We start from the raw sequence: 22,016 nt of genomic DNA on the forward strand, positions 1-22,016 counted from the left end.
TCACAGGTTTCTCAACCTCATTTGTGGTCACGGTTTCCAGTTAAGGAAGCCCTGGTTTAAATGAAAAGGCAACAATTTGTCGAGCTAAAAAATAAAATAAAATATTGGAACAGGTTTCAGACAGTTTCTAACAAACAAAACTCATTGTGTGCTTGGCTTACAGGTTTTATTTACATTTGTCTACAGCATCCTTTATTATGAATTAAACTACATTTAAGCTAGGTGCAAAGAAAGCGTAATTTTCAGAACGGTATCTTTCTACCATCTGTAACTACCTAAAAGTCTTATCTTAAGAAAAGCAGTATTTTAAATCATACAGAACAAAATTAACTAATGGTAACAAATAGCATCTACTAGGTCATAAGATCTTTACAAAAAAGAAGGCAGACTTTCAAGAAGTTCAAGGCATAATTACTTGAGACTAATTCTCCTTTTGTAACCCACAACACATTTAACAAAGAAAAATTAAATACAAAAGTAATAGAGAAGATACACCTTTTGACTTCTGGGAAAAAAAAAAAAAAAAAAACTTTCACACAGAAAACATTTTCCTTATCCTGGAACACTGAAGAAGAAAAGGACTTAAAGCTCTCCAGCAAATCAATTACTGGAACTGAAATTTTGACTTTGTTTGTCTGTACTATTTTATTCTATCTGTGTTGAGCGTAGGTGGAAGGAGCTTTCAGATTTATGTACCGCTGTTCTAGAACATTTAAATCTGCTAATTTTCCCCCAATACTTACCTTGCAATACCACTAAGAAGAACATTTACACTTCCTTCATCCTGACACCATCTTCCCCCATATTACTAAACAATCAGATTTCAGCCTTAAGGACAATGTACTGAAGTGCACTAAAGTAGACCATTAATGTACATGAGCAAAGTGTTTTATCATGCAGACTAATGACCAATCTTAATGAAATGCAATGAGACAGATGGTAAGTTATGCATGTATTTTACCTATAGATAACTACACCTCCAGAAGGTGTGCTAAGGTTTCCACATTAATACATCTGTGAAGCAATTTGTACACATACTTTTTCCGTGTTGTTTTGCATTTTATTACACCTCAAAAGGCATAATTTTTATTGAAACTATAATCTAGTTTACAGATGTTAAAGCACTAACGTGTAAACTAGACTATGTGCAAACAGCATTTTTCAAGTAATTTAACGCTCGTAAAACCTTAGTGCACTTTAGCACATTCATTTCTAAGGGGTCCTTTTACTAAAGCTTAGCACATGCTAAATGCTAAGAAGCCTATAGGTATAAAATGGGCTTCTTGGCATTTAGTATGCGCTAATCTTTAGAAAAAGGGCATCTAAATTTGCTAGCAATATAAATTAAATTTGAGCATTTTAAATCATAAAAAACCTATTGCAGCACTAAAAGGATGGTATTTTTCCGATTATGTTATTCAGTTGGAAGCACACTTAATTTTAGGAAAATGTTCCAGTACAAAACTTCAAATGATCAAACTTCATGTAAAGACTGCCTTTTTATAATCTTGTTTAGAAGATTTGGCAATTATGAATTATTGTAGCACTACAAAACTAAATCTTCAGTCAAAACTGTATGACTATGGAAATAAATGCATACATCTTTTACCATATCTGTACAGTTTATCAATGTACAATGGAACATGAATAAGGTTCATTAATTTCAAGGAATTTATACCTTAAAATGCTACTTAAGGGTGAAAAATGGCTAAAATTTCAGTTCCCCCAGAAACAGACACACCAGCAAAACATTTACCACTTCTGCGCAAATAAAACACCAGCTTCTTAAAATATGCTTCATGCAGTGAACTGATTTTTTTTTTTTTTTTTTTTAATATGAACTTTAAATGCATTATTTCTTTTTGGAATTCGAAGAACGGGAACCAGAATGAGATGACCCAGAGGATGATCGGCGGCGTCTGTAAAATATAATTTAAAAAAATCATGCAAACAAGTAAGTTTCAACCTCAAGCTCTACTCACAGGACAGTTTCTGATGTTAAAAATAAAATGCTATTTAGCTATAGTCAAACAAAATGTCAGGAAAAAGCTCTACATTTTTCTAATTTTAAGGACTACCGTCTTATTTTGTCTAGCTGATATTTGGATTAAAAACAAAAAAAGTAATGAAATTTGATATTATGAATGGATTTTCCTTTACAAATATGTACATATAGCCAGCAGAAAATAGCCACCCCTCCCACAGTGAATAACTAATCAAAACAGATGGTGCCAATTTTTCAGTATTTATGTTAAACAGAATGTAAGAAAATGATTTTACAATTGCAAAATTTTTTTTAAGTAGTTGCTTCAGAATAGCAATAAAACATACTGATTTCCATACCCTTTTGTTGTCCCACATCTCTATTCATTTTTTATTCTTATTCTACAGAAACCCAAACCTTTCAGTTGACCGTGATCTTGATCGTTTCTTTTTGCGACCACCAGACGAAGAAGATCGAGATCGACTTCGCTTCCGGCCTCTCTCCAGAGATGATGATGAACGAGAGCTTGAGTAAGATCTCTTTCTTGGGGATGAAGACCCTTGATGGGACCTGGAGCTGGATTTTTTTTTTTATTGATTGAGAGATAAGTCAGATTTAATGTAGGTACCACAGAATGAGCACAAGCAAAATTCAACTTGAGAGAAGATGCAAGCTGGAACACTTTTCCTAAATGCAATTATGTTTAAGCAGATAACTTATAAAAACTATCTCCCTGGGACTGAAACCAGTACCCACACAAAGTGGTGAACCATGAAAACATACACTAAGTGATGGATAATATCAAAACAGCAGCAAAAAAGTAACAGGTACATAAGGTTCTGAAATATGTACTATTGGTTCATTGAGTACAGTTTTATTCAGTGTTTTATTTTTTTTTTTAATATGTCTGGTAGTTTGCAGGGGTGCAAAAACTGCACCTAATTTACTAAGAGTTGCCTGCACACGTTAATCATATACCACCAAACAAAAAACAAGCCAAAAAAGAAAAAACAACCCAACAACAAAAATCACACACAAAAAAAAGTTTACTTCACCATTTTCCCACTCTCTCTAAATACAAAGGAAATTGTTTTTATAAATACTCAAATTTGTGAAGAAAAGGGCTTAATTGGATTCAGACAACAATATATGGTCTGCCAATGACAGAGCCATCCTTATGACAGGTCAAATACTAGATATACTTCCACCTTGTGAGAAGTGTATCTGCTTAGGAATGGCACACCAGAGATCCTGGAGTGTATGGACTTTCTGCTAATGCTGCATTAGTGGGACTTCGTTCCTATAATTGCAAATACAGTTGAAACAGTCAGAGTTAAAGGTATTAATTTGGGAGAGCAAATGGTAAATTTTTCTGTTTCTGAATAAGCACTTTTTGAACATTATTTGTTGCTTTACTAGATGGGTCTTGTCAGCTCTTGGCATCTATATATTCTCTGCAAGAGAACTACTAAGAATTATTCAAAGACCCCATGATTCAATTTAGCTGATTAGAAATGACATACTAGACCTGATGGTTTTTAACATTTGCTTTGATTGGTCTTTTGGACGATCTCCTTCAATTCCAATTGTTTAATGTTAGAATCTGATCATTCAGAATCTGTGGCTACAGTGCAATTATAAGCCTTCACAAATGCTTGTATTCCAGATATATATGTTTATATATGTGTTGCCACTCTTTTCTATTACAGAATAAAGCTCTTAAAATATGGATACAAATTTCAGTTTTTTTCTCTGATGCAGCTCTTCCAGCAAAACATGGTCCAAGTGGGACATCTTTGAACCTCAAAAGCTTTTTCCATAGCAACCAAGTTTGGAGCATCTACTGCTTGGCTTGAGTCAAAGCCCTCTTTTCAGAAACAAGAGCATTTATAAACAGATTTCTTTGTGCTTAGTGACAATGGAAAAATATTGAGGTAAACTACTGTTTGAGTGGGTGTTTTGGAGTTCTCACAGCTTAAAAATAACACCCTGTTTGGTAGGAAGATATAGCAAAGATACTTACTGTAAAGCAGGTATTCTCCGTGGACAGCAGGACTTATATTCTCACATGTGGGTAATGCAGGTCCATATTGCGTCCAAGGCTTGTAACAATCTTTAGTAACATAGTAGATGACGGCAGAAAAAGACCTGCACGGTCCATCCAGTCTGCCCAACAAGATAACTCATATTTGCTGCTTTTTGTGTATACCCTACTTTGATTTGTACCTATGCTCTTCAGGGCACAGACCGTATAAGTCTGCCCCGCACTATCCCCGCCTCCCAACCACCAGCCCCACCTCCCACCCACCGGCTCTGGCACAGACACAGACCGTATAAGTCTGCCCAGCACTATCCTCACCTCCCCAGCCCTGCCTCCCAACCCCGGCTCTGGCACAGACCGTACAAGTCTGTCCAGCACTATCCCCGCCTCCCAACCACCAGTCCCGCTTCCCACCACCGGCTCTGGCACAGACCGTATAAGTCTGCCCAGCCCTATCCCCGCCTCCCAACCTCCAGCCCCGCCTCCCGATCTTGACTAAGCTCCTGAGGATCCATTCCTTCCTTCCGTTACCGTTTTCATTTCCACCACCTCCCGCGGGAGGGCATTCCAAGCATCCACTACTCTCTCCGTGAAAAAATACTTCCTGACATTTTTCTTGAGTCTGCCCCCCTTCAATCTCATTTCATGTCCTCTCGTTCTACCACCTTCCCATCTCCGGAAAAGATTCGTTTGCGGATTAATACCTTTCAAATATTTGAACGTCTGTATCATATCACCCCTGTTTCTTGAGCGTGAGACACGCTCTACCGCACAAGGGCGAGTACCTTCCCGCCCACCGCGAGAGCATGCAAACCAGAAGTACATTATGAAGTATGAGAAAAAAAGAAGACAACTCCAAGGGGAAGTGGGAGAGTATGTGAGAATATAAGGTCTGCTGTCCTTGGAGAATACTTACTAAAGGTAAGTATCTTTGCTTTCTCCAAGGACAAGCAGGCCTATAATTCTCACATGTGGGAATCCCTACTTACCAGGCTCACCGAAAACCACCACTAGTGGTCAACTGGACTTAGCAACAGCGAGGGCAAAAAAGTAATTAACCTGAAACTATATGTAATCTAAGTGAGAATGCAGCCTGGAACAGAACAAGACAGGTCTAGGAGGGTGGACTTGGACTGTAGACCCAAAAGCAATTCTGCATAACTGTCTGTCCAAACTGACTGTTGCGTCGGGTATCCCTGCTCAAGGCAGTAATGAGATCTGAATGTGTAGACTGAAGACCATGTCACAGTCTTGAACATTTCTTCAATGGACAGCCTCTAGCTTCCAACGCTGCCATGGCTCTGACATTGTGAGCCCTGAAATGAGGGTCAACCCAGCCTGGGCATAAGTGAAAGAAATGCAATCTGCCAGCCAGTTGGAAATGGTACATTTCCCGATGGCGACCCCTCATCCTGTTGGGATCAAAAAAATCAAAAATTTGGGTGGACTCTCCCATAGGGCCCAGTCCGCGCCACGTAAAAGGCGAATGCTTGCTTGCAGTTCATGTACAGTGCACTTTCGCCAGGATGGGCACGAGGTCAGGGGAAGAATGTTGGCAGGACAATTGACTGGTTCAGATGGCACTCAGACACAACCTTAGGTAAGAACTAGGGTGCGTGCGGAGGACTATTTTATGTATAAGGTGCATCCATCACTAAGGCCTGAATCTCACTGACCCTGTGAGCTGAAGTAACAGCCAACAAAAATATGATCCTCCAGGTCAAGTACTTCAGACAACAGGAATCACGTGGCTCAAAAGGAGCTTTCATCAGCTGGGTGAGAATGATGTTCAGATACCGTGACATCGGTGGATGTTTGAAGGGAATTTCTCAACAGCAAACCTCTCATGAAGCGAATAACTAGAGGCTGTCCAGAGATGGGCTTACCCTATACATGTTGATAACCACTAATTGCACTAAGGTGAACCCTTACAGAGTTGGTTTCAGACCAGACTCGGAGAGACGCAGAAGGTATTCAAGCAGGGTCCTTATAAGGCATGAAACAAGATCTAGGGCCTTGCCCTCACAACAGACAGCAAACCTCCTCCATTTGAAAGAATAGCATCTCTCAGTGGAACCTTTCCTGGAAGCCAGCAAGACTTTGCAGACACCTTAAGGAAGATGCAAGCAAATTCTAAGCTCTCAACATCCAGGCTATGAGGGCTAGAGACCAGAGGTTGGGATGCAGACGAGGGCCGGAAAACAATCCAATCCCCACAGTTGTTTGGAGGATAACTACAGTAGAAGTGGGAACCAGATCTGCCAGGGCCAGTAGGGAGCTATCAGTATCATAGGCCCGCAGTCTTGCTTGAGTTTCAGCAAAGTCTTTCCTTCAAGAGGAATGGGAAGATACACATAAAGAAGTCCTGTCCCCCAATGGAGGAAGACATCAGACGCTAGCCTGTCATGGGCCTGGAGCCTGGAACGGAACAGAGGGACTTTGTGATTGGACTGACATAGAGATCCACCGAGGAGGTTGCTCGCGCTTGGAAGATCATGTGGGCAACACACACGCTGAGCTGAAGTGATGGGCTCTCGGTGGGCACTCGTGCGGTCTCTGCAGCCAATGCAGGGTGTAACCGAGATGAACTATTTGAAGAACCCACCAGTCGGAGGTTACAAGGGGCCACCTTTCTTGGTAAAACTTCAGCCTCCCCCCGACCAGCAACTCTTCTGGAGCCAATCAAAAGCTCACCCCCCTGCTTTGACTGGGAAGCTGCCTGGGCCTTAGGAGAACGCTGTTGACAAGAAACAGTGTGCTGGGGATAAGCCTGCTGAGGCTGGCGAGAAGAAGTGGTGTACCTACGCCTCTCTTGAGTAATAAGTACTCCTCTTCAACTCGCCAAAAAACCTCCTAGAGGAGGAGACAGGTGAAAAAGGTGTCCGGCGGGACAGAGTGTCAATGCTATCAGTGTGTTTCTTGATGAGGTCAGCAACATCCTCCACCTTCTCTCCAAAAAGATTATCTCCCTGGCACATGGCGTCTGCCAACCTCTGCTGGACCAATGGGTCCAAGTCAGAGACATGCAGCCATAAGAGTCTGGGCAGAGATCTCAGAGGCCACATCAAAAGTGTTGCAGACAAGAACTTACAACATGTCTTCTGCTGCTTGACCAGCTGGCAAACAGATTTGGCCTGTTCCGGAGGGAGTCTGCTAAATCAGACATACTGTGCAACAGGAACACAGGTATACGCTCGTGTAGAGCTGATACGATTGGATACCGGAGATGAGCACGGAGGCCTGATACATCTTCCACCCAAAAGAATCCAGTGTTCTAGCTTCCCTGCCAGGGGGCACCAAAGCATAGTCCCTAGACAGTCACAGCATCTCCAGGAGGAGAGTCGAAGTCCAGGATCTCAAACATCTTAGCCCTGGTCTTGTCCTCCACTTCCAAAGGAATTGAGATGGCAGCCACCATCTCCTTCACAAAAGACTGGAAGAAAAGGTCTCAGGTGGAGACTTCCTCCTTTCCTGTGGACTGGAGGGATCAGACAGGATGATATAGTACTCCTCCTCTCAGAAATACTATGGATACTCTTCTGAGTCCCACGAGTGCTCCTCTTCTATGTTAGCCAAGAAATCCTCGTGGGAAGGCCGAGACCGAGCCCATCTCAACAAAGCGGTCCCATGACCCTGAGAGGGCGTCGAGGTGTCAGCTCTGGCCTCTACACCAGCGAAGCTTTCTCTATTAATTTCTGAGGGTGTGCCAACACAGGTGGCAGCTGATGCTGAGATCGCAAGCAGCATCAGCATCGGAGACCTCACCATAGGCTGGTGGCCACGCGGGACTGAAGCAAGAGACATGGCTGGCACAAGCACACCAGACGGCTGATGCACTCTGTATGAACCCTGCCAAAAGCTCAGAGAGGAAGGCCCAGAGGCGCTCATTGAGGGCAGACATCGGGAAAGACTGGAGTACTGGTGTAGATGCAAGCTGCTAAATCTGCGGGGTCAAAGCAGGTGTCTGGCCTTGGCTGTCTGGAGACCCACGCACTGGCACCTCCTGTATGACGGGGGAGCAGTCCTCCCAGCGCTGATGCTTCTTGGGGACCACAGAAACCCTCAGTGCCCCAGAGCTCCCGGCACCATGTGGAGGAAGATAGATGACAATTCTTCTTCCGATGCCTGGCATAGACACACTCCTTGGTGCTGAAGAGGACTGAGTCTTCACTTCGCCCTGGGGGGCCTGCATAGCGGCTGGTGTTGAGGCAGGTGGAGACCCACTCAATGCACGGTCACTCCCAGTGTGCAAGGGTCTTGTAGCCATATGGAACGACCCACCCAATATCAATGCAACATCAATAACTGACTGAGTCTTTGGACCTGGCTCCAAAAATCTTTTCTCTCTGAGCCTCTCCATTTTCTTCATATAAGGACAGAGAATACAGTTTGCAGGGGTATGATCAGGCCCCAAACATCGCAGACACCAGGAATAGGTGTCTTTGCCAGAGATGGTCCTGTTGTACCGAGTGCAGCACTTGAAGGCACTGCATAAAAAGAAAAACTGCTGTGGCCAAACCAAACGACTCAATGGTGCTAAAAAGGGAAAAGCACAAGGAAAAGGAGGAGGGAAAAACCCGACTGGGGCTCAGGTCTAAACATGGCGTAACGAGTTGCAGTAAAATAAAGAAAACTTTAAAAATATGAAAAAAAAAACTAAGAAGATAATGGGAAAGAATTAAATGAAGAAAACCACCCTGAGAAGTATAAAAATAACAAAAGGGACAACACAAAAAAAGACTGAAGGCCAAACCAGCTGTAAAGAGTGGGGAAAAAAGCGTCAACATAGAAAAAAACAGAAATGCTGGTCCTGTGCTCTCATGGCTGGCGAGAAGGTACTCGCGCATATGTGGTGGAGCATGTCTCACTTTCAAAGACCTGTTTAAAGCTTTGAACTGGCAACACGGCCCTGTGTTACTCAAATGTGAGAATATAAGGCCTGCATGTCCTCGGAGAATTCTACTTATAAGGACTACACCTTTTGTCTACTTTTTTCAAAAAGACTTTCTGTATGTTTTTTTTTTAATTTTGTGTGGTTAAGCAAAGACTGTTTTGATTTCTGCAAATAGGAATACTGTTTTTTGCTAGTTCTGATTTCCCAGATGAATCACCCATGATCTCAAGGGTTCCACAAGGTTCTGCCAATTCTCTTATAGTGTTTTAAAATTTACACACAACCACGATTCCCACTAAGCACCTTTGAGCTATGTGGGTGTCCTCTGTCAGTATTCCTACTGGGGGTAGGGAGGTGTGACTGCCCATCAAAAAGCATGATAGTATCTACCAGCAAGAATGTTGGCGGAGACTATTGTCTGCTCAAAACTGCTTCATGGGAACCTGAATGCAATCCATAAAGTTAGTTCTTTCAAATCTGGGTCTCTTTTATAGGCTTTATGAAGACATCTAGTCAGTGCCGCTTCTAAGGGATATCTTGGAAGATACCCTGTCTGCTCTCAGTCACTCTTCGACTGTGGTGGAGTGGCAGCTCAGATGGAACTAGGTCTCTCTAAACATCTAAGGCAAGCACAAGGAGTCAAAATACAAAACTGAAAATAAAAGTTATTCTCTTTGCTTTGATCTCATTGCCTTGGAGTGGAGGAGTGGCCTAGTGGTTATGGTGGTGGACTTTGGTCCTGGGGAACTGAGTTCGATTCCCACTTCAGGCACAGGTAGCTCCTTGTGACTCTGGGCAACTCACTTAACCCTCCATTGCCCCAGGTACAAATAAGTACCTGTATATAATATGTAAGCCGCATTGAGCCTGCCATGAGTGGGAAAGCGCAGGGTACAAATGTAATAAAAAAATAAAAATAAAATTTTCAGCAACACTACAAATAAAGGTTAGCCTCTTAAAAACACATGCCTGCATTTTACTGAAATCAGAAGTCTTTCCATCCCTTCTATGACAAAATGCCTTTTAAAAATTTGTATATTTATGTAACTCCAAAATGATGTACTATCTATATAGTGAGGGAATTCCCAGAGCCTCTTATCCTAAGTCATGTTTAGTAAAATAATGATGTAACGGAGGATGGACCAAGGTATCTGTCACTGCTGGTACGTGTTCCTTGTGTATTTTGGAGGGAACTAAAAAAAGCCTTGCTAATCTGGGTTGGGGAGGGAGGTTCATCAGCTCTAGACTGAGTTGTTAAAGCCATTAAGGACTCGGGGCTGCTGAGTAGCAGCATGAAGCCACCTCAGGGCTGAATAAAGACAGAGGAAGTCTCCCAGACTGGCTTGACCTAACCTGTAAAAGAGAAGCTATGAGATGAAGCAGATCACAGTGGTCTATGAGATGAAGCAGATCACAGTGGTCTGGAGGATATTTATGAACATCCAGCTGTTTTTCAGCAACATAGACATTTTCAACTTTCAATATTTTCTGACCAAAAATGACTAACATTTAAGAGGTACATTATGAATATAAGTGGAAAAAACCACACTAATTCAATCCACCGATCTTAAAGTAGAGCTTTCGGCCAAATGGCCAGGAGTTTTAGTTCACATTTAAATAAAATCTTAGTTGAAACAATTTAATTATATTTTTAACTTCTTTTGGTGCAGGAATTTTGCCCAGCTCCTTCTGACTTTGAGCTAAACTAGAGTCAACATCTATTGGGCTACAACACCATGAACCTTCATTTGCAAATACCCAAGCTTTTCCCCCTATTTTATATCCCCTTCTGACTTACTTGCTTACCCCAGTCATTACAGCAACAGTCCTCAGTTAGCGGCAATGACTCAGGGCTCCTTCTGAAAGACTGAAATCTTGGGCCCTAAATCCAGTCACAAGGTGTCACCACAGCACAAAGATCAAGGTTCTCCCCTCCCCCCCACAACACAATTAAAGAGGGGCTATGAACACCGCCTCTGCAACAGAAGAAAAGACCCAGGAGTTAAACTCAGTTCTTCTACATGGTACTGTGCACCATGGTCCCTGAGCTGGCTTTGGTTACCTTGTGTGCGTGTTATTTCCTCTCCCCCCGTCCCTGGTAAAACTCAATGCATCTTTACCTCCCTTCCCTCTGAACAGCAGCAGCGGCCACCGCCACCCCCCCCTTCCCGGACATCCCTCCCCTCTGCGACATTCAGTACACATTGGCCGATTCTAAAATGTGGCCTGCACAGAAGCAACCCTTCCCCAGATTCCGTTCCAGGTGCCTCTCTACTCCCCCTCCCCCCCAGCCTACCTTACAAGCCAAGATGGCCCAGTGAAGCAGTCAGGGCAGAAGTGATCCCTGGTCAATCTTGGCCACGTTGACAACACTTTGAAAATGATTGCTGCAACCTCTAGTTTGAAAGGTAGGCCGGGGTGTGTGTGCGTGTGCGCACGCTTCTGTTCAGGTTGAATGTTTAGGGCTGACCAACACTGTGCAGTGAATGATGTGTGGGGAGGGAAAGGGCAGAGCCCGATTACCGACGATCAATTAATCTAGAATGTCAGATAACCGAAGGTTGGATAATTGGGTCTAAGTTGTATGCTCAACTAAGCTATGTTAAGGAGTGGTATAAGTGGTGGTTGTGTGCATTAACTTTTGAAATGTAAAAACTGATTGCACTTAGCGGTGTAATATAGTGCTATCAACTGAGAGCAAATATATTTTCTAGGAATGTAAAACTGTTGTAAGCTAATAATGTGTCTTGATTGCCCCACAGAACTGGAAAACCACTATGCCACGGATGTGCTTGCTGTGATAAAGATGAATGTGGTGAATGCATGGATATATGTATAAAATGTGTGATGTGACACTGCGAGGTCTAACAAAATGAATGTAGAAGATATAAAGTTGTGAATGAAATCAAAAAGGCCTCTTTTTTTTTTTTTTTTTAATACAAAAGATGCACATAAAATATATATATGTCACGCTCCCACATCAGTCCCAACAGCAGAATGCTTTTCTCTTTAGGGCTGGCTCTGCTTGGGACTTGGGCTCTTGCCCAATGAGTTTACTAATACTACTACTAATCATTTCTAAAGCGCTATTATCCACCATGCTTCTGGTTTCTCAGTTTTACCATCTGTTCACCCAGCAGCCCATGTGTAGACCACTGCCAACAGCAACAAACAAGACATGCACATATACACAGGGAACAATGCTTTACTTTATGGATTTAGCTAACATATATGGCTACTGATACATCTGCTATAAAACCTACACTGAATGTTTTCATTTTAGCAGAATCCCAAATTAAATGTGAATCTTTTCAAGTGAGCCTTTAAAAGCAGCAGCACCACATATTTCCCTCAATATTTGCTTGCCTGTTTTATTAGATTATTTTTTTTTGTATTAGGAGTGTGCACTCAATCGTAGCAGCAATCTGCACATAATGCCACGATTCCTACTATTCCCCTATTTGATTTTAGACAATGTAACCTCAATTCCCCATCACCAGTTGAGTTTATGAACTTTAATCTTTATCAAAAATGTTAGATCAGCTAGAAAAATTCAAACAGTGGCAGTGGTGAAAAGGAAAAAGTAGAAATTAGGTCTTACCTGCTAATTTTCTTTCCCTTAGCCCACCAGACCAGAACTTATGTGCTGTGTCTGTTGACCAGTCGATGGAAACAGTGGAAAAAAAAAAGTGCTGGGTGTTCATCCAATAAGAGCACAGTGCAGCCTTAGATGCAAAACAATGGGCCGTTTTTTCCTTATCTCTCTTGAGTTATACTGCTCTGAAGTCAGACTGTTAAGAGAAAACTGAATGCTGAACCTGAAAGACAGTGTGACTGTTGAAAATAAGAGTGAGAAGAGCAATATTAAGTACACTAACGTGGTTTAATAACTAGACATATATAAAGGGAGGGCTTCTGGACTGGTTTGGTGAAGGAAAGAAGATTAGAAGGTAAAACTTAAATTTCTATTTCTTTAGTATCCTCACCAGACAAGTCCAGAACCTGTGGGATGCATCAAAGCAGTTCAAAAGATGGGTGGTACTCCAAAATCTCTGCCTGAATAATTTCAGTCCTTAATACAATATACAGTTGTGGTCCTACCTACAGAAGACAATGCTTTGCGGATATAAGAATGACTATATTACCAGCCTGTAGCTGCAAACCAGAAGTATCGCTTGCACCTCCAGCTACGAAGTCGAAACACCTTTGGTAGAAAAAGTTTTCAACCTTAGCAGTTGCTTCCTTTTGAACTTCAATAGGTATGCGTTACCTGAAACATGCAGAGAAAAATCAATATGCCCAACCTTGGAAACTGATTGGTCAACTTCAATTTCTAAAGTACACAACTGACATGGAGCAAAATACCTGATCTGCCTGAAACAAGGGATACCACCTTTGGAAGAAACAGAATTGCTTAATCAACATTGTTCCTTCAGCAAACTGAAAGGTTATCTGTGCATGTTCAAACCTGTAGCTCACAAAATCTCTAAGAAGAAAAAGAAACTAAATATAACTACATAAGGGTGAAAGTCTTCCAAGATGTTCCTTAAAGCAGGTCAAAAGTCCTTAAGCAGCACAATCAACTTCACTTAGGAAAGGAGAAAAGCACAGAACAATGTATAGCATCCCACCTCGGAAAGCTGAACTACAATAAAATGCTTGAGAGAACCTTTCAGGTAGCTTTGAAAACATGACAAAGTTGCAAACAGAACTTAAGGACCTCCAAGCTATTTCTACTTGGAGTCTGATCTGAAGAAAAGAAAGATTCAACAGAGTCTGAATACCACTTGTCAAGATTAACTGTACTCTCGAGTATGCTAAAGAGAGAAAGTGGCTCCGAGACTAAAACAGCATGGCTAAAGACAGGGTCTTCAAAGACCACAGTGCTCGAAGCACAACCACTCAAGACCAAAGCCATAAAAGCAAAATAGAGATAGATTTTTTACTGGGAAATCCAAATACGTTGAAATGTCTTAGACTAAGTTGACTACCCAATGGTTAGTTCAATGTCATAAAAAAAACTGTGGTGGGGGAGAGAGAGATATGACCCTCTGAAGCACCTAACCTAACTTTGAAGGCGACTGGAATACATACTGCAGTTTTCACGAGGCCACGACTGTGGACCTTCAGAACAAAGTCTATTTCTGGTAAGCAAAACTGCAGAATCTTTTCAAGGCCCGTGTAACCATGGGGTCTAGAATAGACGGTCTAAAGAAAACTAGCATGCCCTAGGAGAAATTGACCACCCAACCAAGAGATTGGTAGATGTATAGCACTCAGGTAGCCCTTTCTTTGGTGTCTTAAAGAGCACAAGCTCAAACAAGCAGATGCTGCACAATGGATGCAATCCGAATCCTTCTCAGGAAATAAAAGGTGCAACCAATAAGCTCTCCGAGAATTTTTTGGAGGCAACAGCCCAAGCCTAAAAGGAATATGTCAGTCAACTGAAAAGAAATGCAGCAGCTCAAAAACAAACAAGCAGAAAGCCTCTTTTGTTAAAAATCGTCATGGTTGCAAAGTTGCTTTCTGATAAAGGTTTCAATTTTGATGTATGAGAATATATCCTTGTTCTCCAGGTGATTTTGGAAGCCGTTTCACTCCTCTCCAACCTAGAAGGATCTGTAGCACAACATGCACAGCTGCCACCAAGAGAGGCACACGATGGTTGAAAGAGAGAGGCGGACTCTTGTTCATCCTTCAGAAGAGTGAAGCTCCGGGGCATCTCTGTAAGCTCGGAGATTCAAGTTCTTTGAACTACCTTCTCTACCACCATTCCGAAAGGATGGCTAGCGCAACTGCAAACCAGAAATAGTGGCAATAGCTTAACAGCCCAGCTTGTACTATCACCCTTCGTGTAATCTATTTTAACTTAAGAATTTTTTTGAAGGCTTGGTCTTGTCTTAGGAACTATAAGGCTTGGAATCCTCCAAGATCTTCCCTGGGGTATATAAGAAGAGTTTTGCTAGCACATTTGCATATTTGGAAGCTAGTCAGTGGAATGAATTACCAATTGATATTAGAAGGCAATCTAATTATATGGTTTTTCGAAAATGATTGAAAACATTCTGATTTTGAAAATTTTAAAATGTGTAGCATTTGTGTTGTGTAAGTCTTTGTACATGGTCTTTTCTTAATTTGTGCAATTCCTGGAGATGTTCCAGTCTTATTTGTGAGCCATACGGAACTCCAATGGTATGCGTGGGATAAAAAGCCATGCAATGCAGTGTTTCCCAAGTCCAGTCCTGGAGTACCTCTTGCCAGTCAGGTTTTCAGGATTTCCACAATGAATATGCAAGATACCTAATTGCATACAATGGAGGCAGTGTATGCAAATCAAGTTCATGCTTATTCATTGTGAATATCCTGAAAATCTGACTGGCAAGGGGTACTCTAGGACCGGACTTGGGAAACACTGATGTAGTATAACAAATTAAAGATACAAAAAAAGAAAGCAATACATAAGAACATAAATCTCTTTTATTAGACCACAATCCTTTAGAAGGGGAAAATAAAAGTTTAAAAAGAAAATGGAGTATTATTTTGGCTTAACACTACATACCCTCAAATTTCCAAACCATCACCCACCTTGCATGAAAAAGGATGAGAAACACCCAACTTCTTTAAATCTAAAAAAGTTCACAACTGATCTGGGACAACCCCCCCCCCCCCCCACAAAAAAAAACAAAAAAACAAAAAACAAAAAACAAAACAAAAAAACCACCCTGATATCTAGCACTCACAAATGAAATTATACATTTACAGGGGTAACTAAGACAAAACGTTTTGATGCACTGCCAAAAACTGCTTGGATCTTTCTCGTGTAGGCCTAGCCACATCTGGATAGATTCAAATCCTCTAACCCATAAAGAAAACATCAGCTTTCTTGAAGTATAGACACAGAGTCAAACTTAAGCCTAGGTCAAACATTAAACTAATAAAAAGAGTAGCCATTTCTTGGACCTTGAAATCTAAAGATTCAAGCATTGCTGAAACATCCAATTTTCTTCCAGGAAGAAAACAAATCCTTTTAAAGGGAGATGTGTGTTGTTGGTGGTGTAGAATCATAGAATGTTCAACACCCTCGCAGATATTTCTTAAATACATCAACAGGTGACAAATACCACTATTCTTGAAGAATTCAGAACTCAAAAATTCAATTGTCTATGATGATTTTCCATCTGTTCAAGTCTTCTATGTATACTGATTTTATCTTGTACCCAATATATGAACAATCAACGTAGATTCTTTTACTTCTTGCTCCAAGACAGTACATTTCTCTCTATATAAAACGCACCTCCAACGTTCTGAAGCCTCCACAAGTCCCATCATTCTAAATGCATGGTGGTGAAACCAGGAATTCACCCACGAGTGTTGGCCCCGTCCCCCGCATCAAACGTCATGACGTCGAGGGCGGACCAATGACACTCAACCAATCGCATCACGATCCCGTTACTAAGCGACGGAACGTGACATAAGACACATCGCGGAACAATGAAAACCAGCAGCACACAGTTGCTACGCGACGTCAACAGCAACGCTAAAAGGACCATATAGATCTCTGCTCTCCACACAAACAACGGACATGGAGGGCATAGGAGGGAAGGAAAAAAACCAGCACATACACACACACTCTCACTCTTAACTGGCTATAATGAGCAACTGACCTGCCACTATCACAGGGACTGCTAGCACCTCTCTCTCTCTTTCACACACATACACACGGGACACAGAGGGGATGGAAGACAAGGAACGAATCATTGGGTATGGAGGGGGTGGCAGGGGAGATAAGGCAAGAACTGCCTCAAATGTTTGTGCTGTGCTATGTACAATTATAATGGTGTCTCTTCATTTTGACCCTACCCTTTCACACTCTCTTTCACACAGACGCGCACACACACACACTTACACTTTCTCTATCTCACACACACACGCACCCACACATATATACACACTCTCTCACACAGACACACAAACACGCCTTATATGGTTCAGCTGTCCTATGTAAAATTTCACTGCTCTCTCTTCATTTTCAACCTACCTGTGCTCACTCTCTTACACACAGAGACACACACACACACTTTCTCTGTGTCACACACACACAGACACACATACATATACACACTGTCACTCTCTCTATAGCCTTGCTAGCATCCGTTTCATTTGTTTAAGAAACGGGCCTTTTTTACTAGTTTTTCAATATTCTCTACCAAGACAGTCTTGTTTCTGTGCCAACACTCAAACTGTATTAACCAAAACATTCAAGTTGGAGGAACATTTTGATAAAGCCACATCTAATTTCACAAACATAGCACAGATTGCTTGGAGGGACATATCAAGGGCCTGCTCAGATGGATTCAAGCCAGTGCTCTTTACAGAACTCAAGCTTGCGCCTACTCCTGAGGAGTCAATTGACATTGGCACAACACTCATCGCACTGGCTTCACACTCCAATGCTTCCCCAGGCAGGGCACTTCCAGCGATGTTTTTCCACCAAAGGGCACAACTCCCGCACCTCGGCACCATCCATAGCCACACTACTGATTTTTTCTTCCCCTTCTGGGGCATGCCATTCCACCCAAGGCTTTAAGTGATCTCACAGGCTGAGAAAGATCTCACTCCCAAGTTGTCTCAATGGTCCTCCTTTGGGAACCACAGCAAGAGAGACTCACCCCGCTCTCAGGGGTTTTCTGAATATAGCTATCGATACATTGTTGCTGCACAGCAGAGCCGGAAGATTTAACACTGATAACGCCTTTCCCCCTCCTCTTTGGCACAATGATGAAATCAAGAAAATAGGTAGTATCAATAGACAAGGTTCAGCAGCAAGCCAGAATCATGCTGTCATCTCAGCTCCTCTCCAATTCTGCAGGACTGCAGTTCTCTTTTCTAAGCCATGAAAGGGGAATGGCTGAAGCTATTAGTGGCCCACTTCCTGTAGAGGCTGCAAGAAATCAAGAGGCCATATGGCACATCTTGATGCTCAAAATCCACCATTTCTTCAGATAGCTCTGTGCCTTACTGAATCCAGCACATACAAGCTCGTTTAAAAGTTATAGGTGAGATAAGAAGTCTGCTTCTAGAAGGATTCCAGTTAGGAATACTGCTACTCACTGGGACAGAGAACCCTTTCCTTTGAATAGCAGGCGCTATGAAAACTCTGAAAGAAGCACTACTGCTAGCCTAAACACTTGGCCTCTAACCCAAGTTCTGTCCCACCTATTTCCACTAACTGCTAATGTAGCCTGGAACAAACGCTGCACAGTTCTTCTGATGTCTTGAGGTGACGAAAGAAAAAAAGGGGTGAACGGGGGGTAGAAGAACTCAGATACCTCCAAGTATCATCTATGCTCAAATAAAATTTGCTATGTCCCCCTCCCCCCAAGCTTAAAACCCTGGTAACCCTCTACTCAGATGACGTCCTGCTGGTCAACTGGCTCAGGAGCTGCTTCAGTAGACAGACCAAGAGCTTCACAGTCTGCTTGTCACCATCTGCTGGAGACAGAGAAATATTTAGCATCTAAGGCTGCATGGTGCCCTTACTGGGTGAAACATGGAAACCTTCTTCTCTGTCTCCATCTGCTGGTCACAACAAAAGAAAGGCAATCACCAACTGCAAAATACATGCAGATAAAAGCAGTGCGGCAACTCAGAAAGGCTCAAAAAGTGTATTCAAATTCATCAATAAATCAAAGGTGTAAAATATGCAGACTTCCACAAAAAGTGGTATACTTTGAAAGGTAAATACATATTCACCCTCCCTGTGTTTGTATTATGTTCTATGGTTTTAATTAATAGACTTCTTTTTCAGAATTTTTAGGTTGTTGATTTTTTTGTTTCTATTTTATAGGTGAATATATTATCTGACTCACAATAAATATATGATTTCTCCTGATGCAGGCAGTATGGTCACCAAAACATGACAGGCTAAGTTATAACATTTTGTGGAAGTCTGGATATTTTATACCTGGTACCACCTTTGATATATTGATGAATTTGAATAAAGCATTTTCTAAGCCTTTCTAAGTTGACACTGCTTCTTTTATTTCTATCTGCTGGTAGACAGGCATAACTCGTAGATTTTGGACTAGGCTGATGAGGATGCTAAGGAAAGATAAATACTTAGAAGGAAATGTAACTTTTAAAGTGATCAAAACAAGTTTATGGTAGCATTATTTTTTCATGATATCAAACTATAAAAACCAAAAAAGCTTTACTGCTGGAAGTAGAACTTATTAACAGAAAGTACACGTTAATTTTGTATTTATACCCCTACACTAAAAGTGGTATGCCAATTATCCTTGCTTTGTAATGTGATATTCCCTACTAAGAAACTCTCTTTGGAACAACTGTAAAGATTTAAGTTGTTCTCATATCTGCTGTGGTAAGTATCAGCATCCCGGATACAGGATGCCAACAGTGAATATTCATGAGAAATGTGAATGCAGTGTATACTAGTTTCATGTATATTTAATAAAACCTGAGTTTGAGAACCACACAATTTTATGGAATATTTAAAATATACAAGTGTCCTAGAAAACAACCTATATATATTTTCACCCCACAATTTTGTTAAACATATTAGATTCAATTGAGTGGAGTGGAGTGGAGTAGTGGCCTAGTGGTTAGAGCACCCGTCTTAACATCCAGAGGCGGCCAGTTCAAACCCCACTGCTGCTCCTTGTAATCTTGGCCAAGTCACTTAACCCTCAGGTACAAACTTAGATTGTGAGCCCTCCATGGACAGAGAAATACCCAGTGTAACTGAATGTAACTCACCTTGAGCTACTACTGAAAAGGTGTGCGCACAATCTAAACAAATAAATATATAAATGTACATGAACTGAAGGATGAGTATCACTGCTTTAGGAATTTAAAAGGTTTTCCGCATGCAATTCTTAGACCATATAAAATGTTTAGTTACAGCAAGTATTTCAGGCTTTCCCATAAAATCTTACAGAGCAGATCCTCCATTATGCCCCCCCCCCCCAAGCAGCAACCATAATTTCTCTCCCACCCCCTCGACACAACTATCACAACTTTTTCACCACAGTATGATCCCCTCCTACAGGGAGGGGCTGGAAAGCAACACTTCTTACTTACAGCTGCCTCTTCTGCCAGCTGTGATCTGAAAATTGAACCACACAGGTCCAGCAAGCCTCATGAAACTATGAGGCATGGTGCTGTTCACACTTTAGAATGAAGTAGGCAACGGCAGGCAAGAACATTTACTCGTCCAGTCCTCCTGCAGGAACTGCATCAGTTATGGGGTGGATAACTGGAAGTTGTTGATGCAAAGTGGCATGGCTTCCCCAAAGTACTGCTCATCTTCAATTTCCCCCCCCCCCCCCCCCCAGGGATAACACTAAAACAGGGAAGATAACTAACTTTTAGTGCCAGTTTTTTGTCTCTCTAAAGTAGAGAGAATGCTACCCCATTCACCTTGATTTCGACCCCCGAGATCTAGTATGTTCTCTTGAACTGGAGCGAGATCTTGATCTGGAACCAGAAGAGCTTCTTGAACGGGATCTGAAACAACATGGGGGATTTTTTTTCCACTACAACTGATGGCAGAACAATTGATCTTAAAAAGGAACAATTCTGCTAAACAATGTTACTTTAGTTGTATCAAGTTGAAGAATACAATCTTTAGTGATTTTTAATCATTAAAAAAATAAAGTTTTCATTCTGTATTAGAAATATTTGTATTTTTCAAATTTAGTACTGTAAATCAGTAACCACAGCTATATAATATAATTTCTTAAATATGTTAGTACATGGCGTAATTTGCTTTCCTAATTATATTAAACAAAGCTTCTCTACCTGTACAGAGCATGGCATACAGGGTACTGACTGACGAGAGAGTGCACACTCCTAAAGCACAAAAAAATAATAATAATTAAAAAAAAATGTGGATATAAAAAATATTGAATAAAGGAGTGAGATTCATCGGTGGGGGGGGGGGGGGGGGGGGGGGGGGGGGGGGGGGGAAGAGAGACCAGTGGATTATTTTGAAAAATACATCATCTGCAATGGGCTAAGTGATATGACAAAGGCAGTACAGATGAGGTGCGGTTGGGGCATTTATTAACAGCTAACATACTATTTGCCACAAAACCATTTTTAGGCAAAGGGACCTGAAGCTAAATTACATGTGCTAACAGTAAGAGGATAATTATTAAGATGCGTTACAGCCCTAGGTGCATTATCCCGTGTATATAGTACTTTTTTGTTTTGCATGTCAATTACTATGTGTCCTATATGTAATATAGACACATAGTAATTGACATGCAAAACAACAAAGTACTATATACACGGGATAATGCTGCTTGCGGTGAAATGCTGCAAGCCATGACATTCCTGAAAAAAAGTGTATCTTGGGAGTATCAGGCCACAAACCACAGCTTGATGCTCCCAGCTGCTCCTTCCCGCTGATCCCCTGAAGAGACCCCCCAGTTGCTCCTGCTCATTGCTGGCACTAGGTGCAAAATAGCACAGGTGAATTGTGGTACCACTGTTAAGGTCAAGCTGTTGTATATAGGTCTTTTACTCAGTGTTCCCAGGAAGTGAACAATGCTGCTTCCGAGATTGATTGCAAGCATCGTTATTCATATTGGGAGCAATTTTATAATTTGGCACCACAAGTTAGGTGCCCAGATGAGTACTAATTCTATAAGGCATCTGGAAACCAAGACTCCATTATAGAATACTAGCATATGTTGGCATCTATACATGTACATTTAAATATGCCCGCTTACGCCATGTCAATAAAAGGCATAAATGCGTTTCCACCTATGTTCCTCCTTTGTGAACACTCCCTTCCATTCAAGCACTAAGCAAGCTATATATGACATCTATAAAAATAACACCGAGCACATACCTAGCACTTATGTATGTAAACGTACACTTACCAGCATAATTAATAGTAATCTATAATATAAGCATGCAAATGGCACTTAAATTTAGGTAAAGCAAAAGTCAGTGCAAAGGACCTCAGATGGGCCAAAGTTCCAGGGAAGCACTTTTATTAAAGGACCCAACACGGCTCATTGTTGGCTACGGGGAGCACAATTTTGTTTGATGATTCTTTGCAATTGTGA

At 41.6% G+C, this 22,016-nt stretch overlaps 1 protein-coding gene across 3 annotated transcripts in view; it reads right to left on the bottom strand.

Moving 5' to 3' along the window:
* Positions 1-501: 501 nt before the first annotated feature.
* ZRANB2 (zinc finger RANBP2-type containing 2) overlaps positions 502-22,016 on the bottom strand; it is a 120,075-nt gene continuing 98,560 nt past the window's right edge. The window contains exons 8-11 of one of the 3 annotated variants that reach the window (XM_030205463.1): positions 20,740-20,790; positions 20,359-20,445; positions 2,402-2,560; positions 502-1,919 (exon numbers count right to left, since the gene is read on the bottom strand). In XM_030205463.1, coding sequence (XP_030061323.1) covers positions 1,853-1,919; positions 2,402-2,560; positions 20,359-20,445; positions 20,740-20,790 — 364 coding nt within the window. In that variant the 3' untranslated portion in view covers positions 502-1,852. The remainder of the gene's footprint in view (positions 1,920-2,401; positions 2,561-20,358; positions 20,446-20,739; positions 20,791-22,016) is intronic. The other 2 variants (XM_030205464.1, XM_030205465.1) reach the window with 2 other exon arrangements.

This window comes from Microcaecilia unicolor, chromosome 6, assembly GCF_901765095.1.
Source record: "Microcaecilia unicolor chromosome 6, aMicUni1.1, whole genome shotgun sequence".
Lineage (NCBI taxonomy): Eukaryota > Metazoa > Chordata > Amphibia > Gymnophiona > Siphonopidae > Microcaecilia > Microcaecilia unicolor.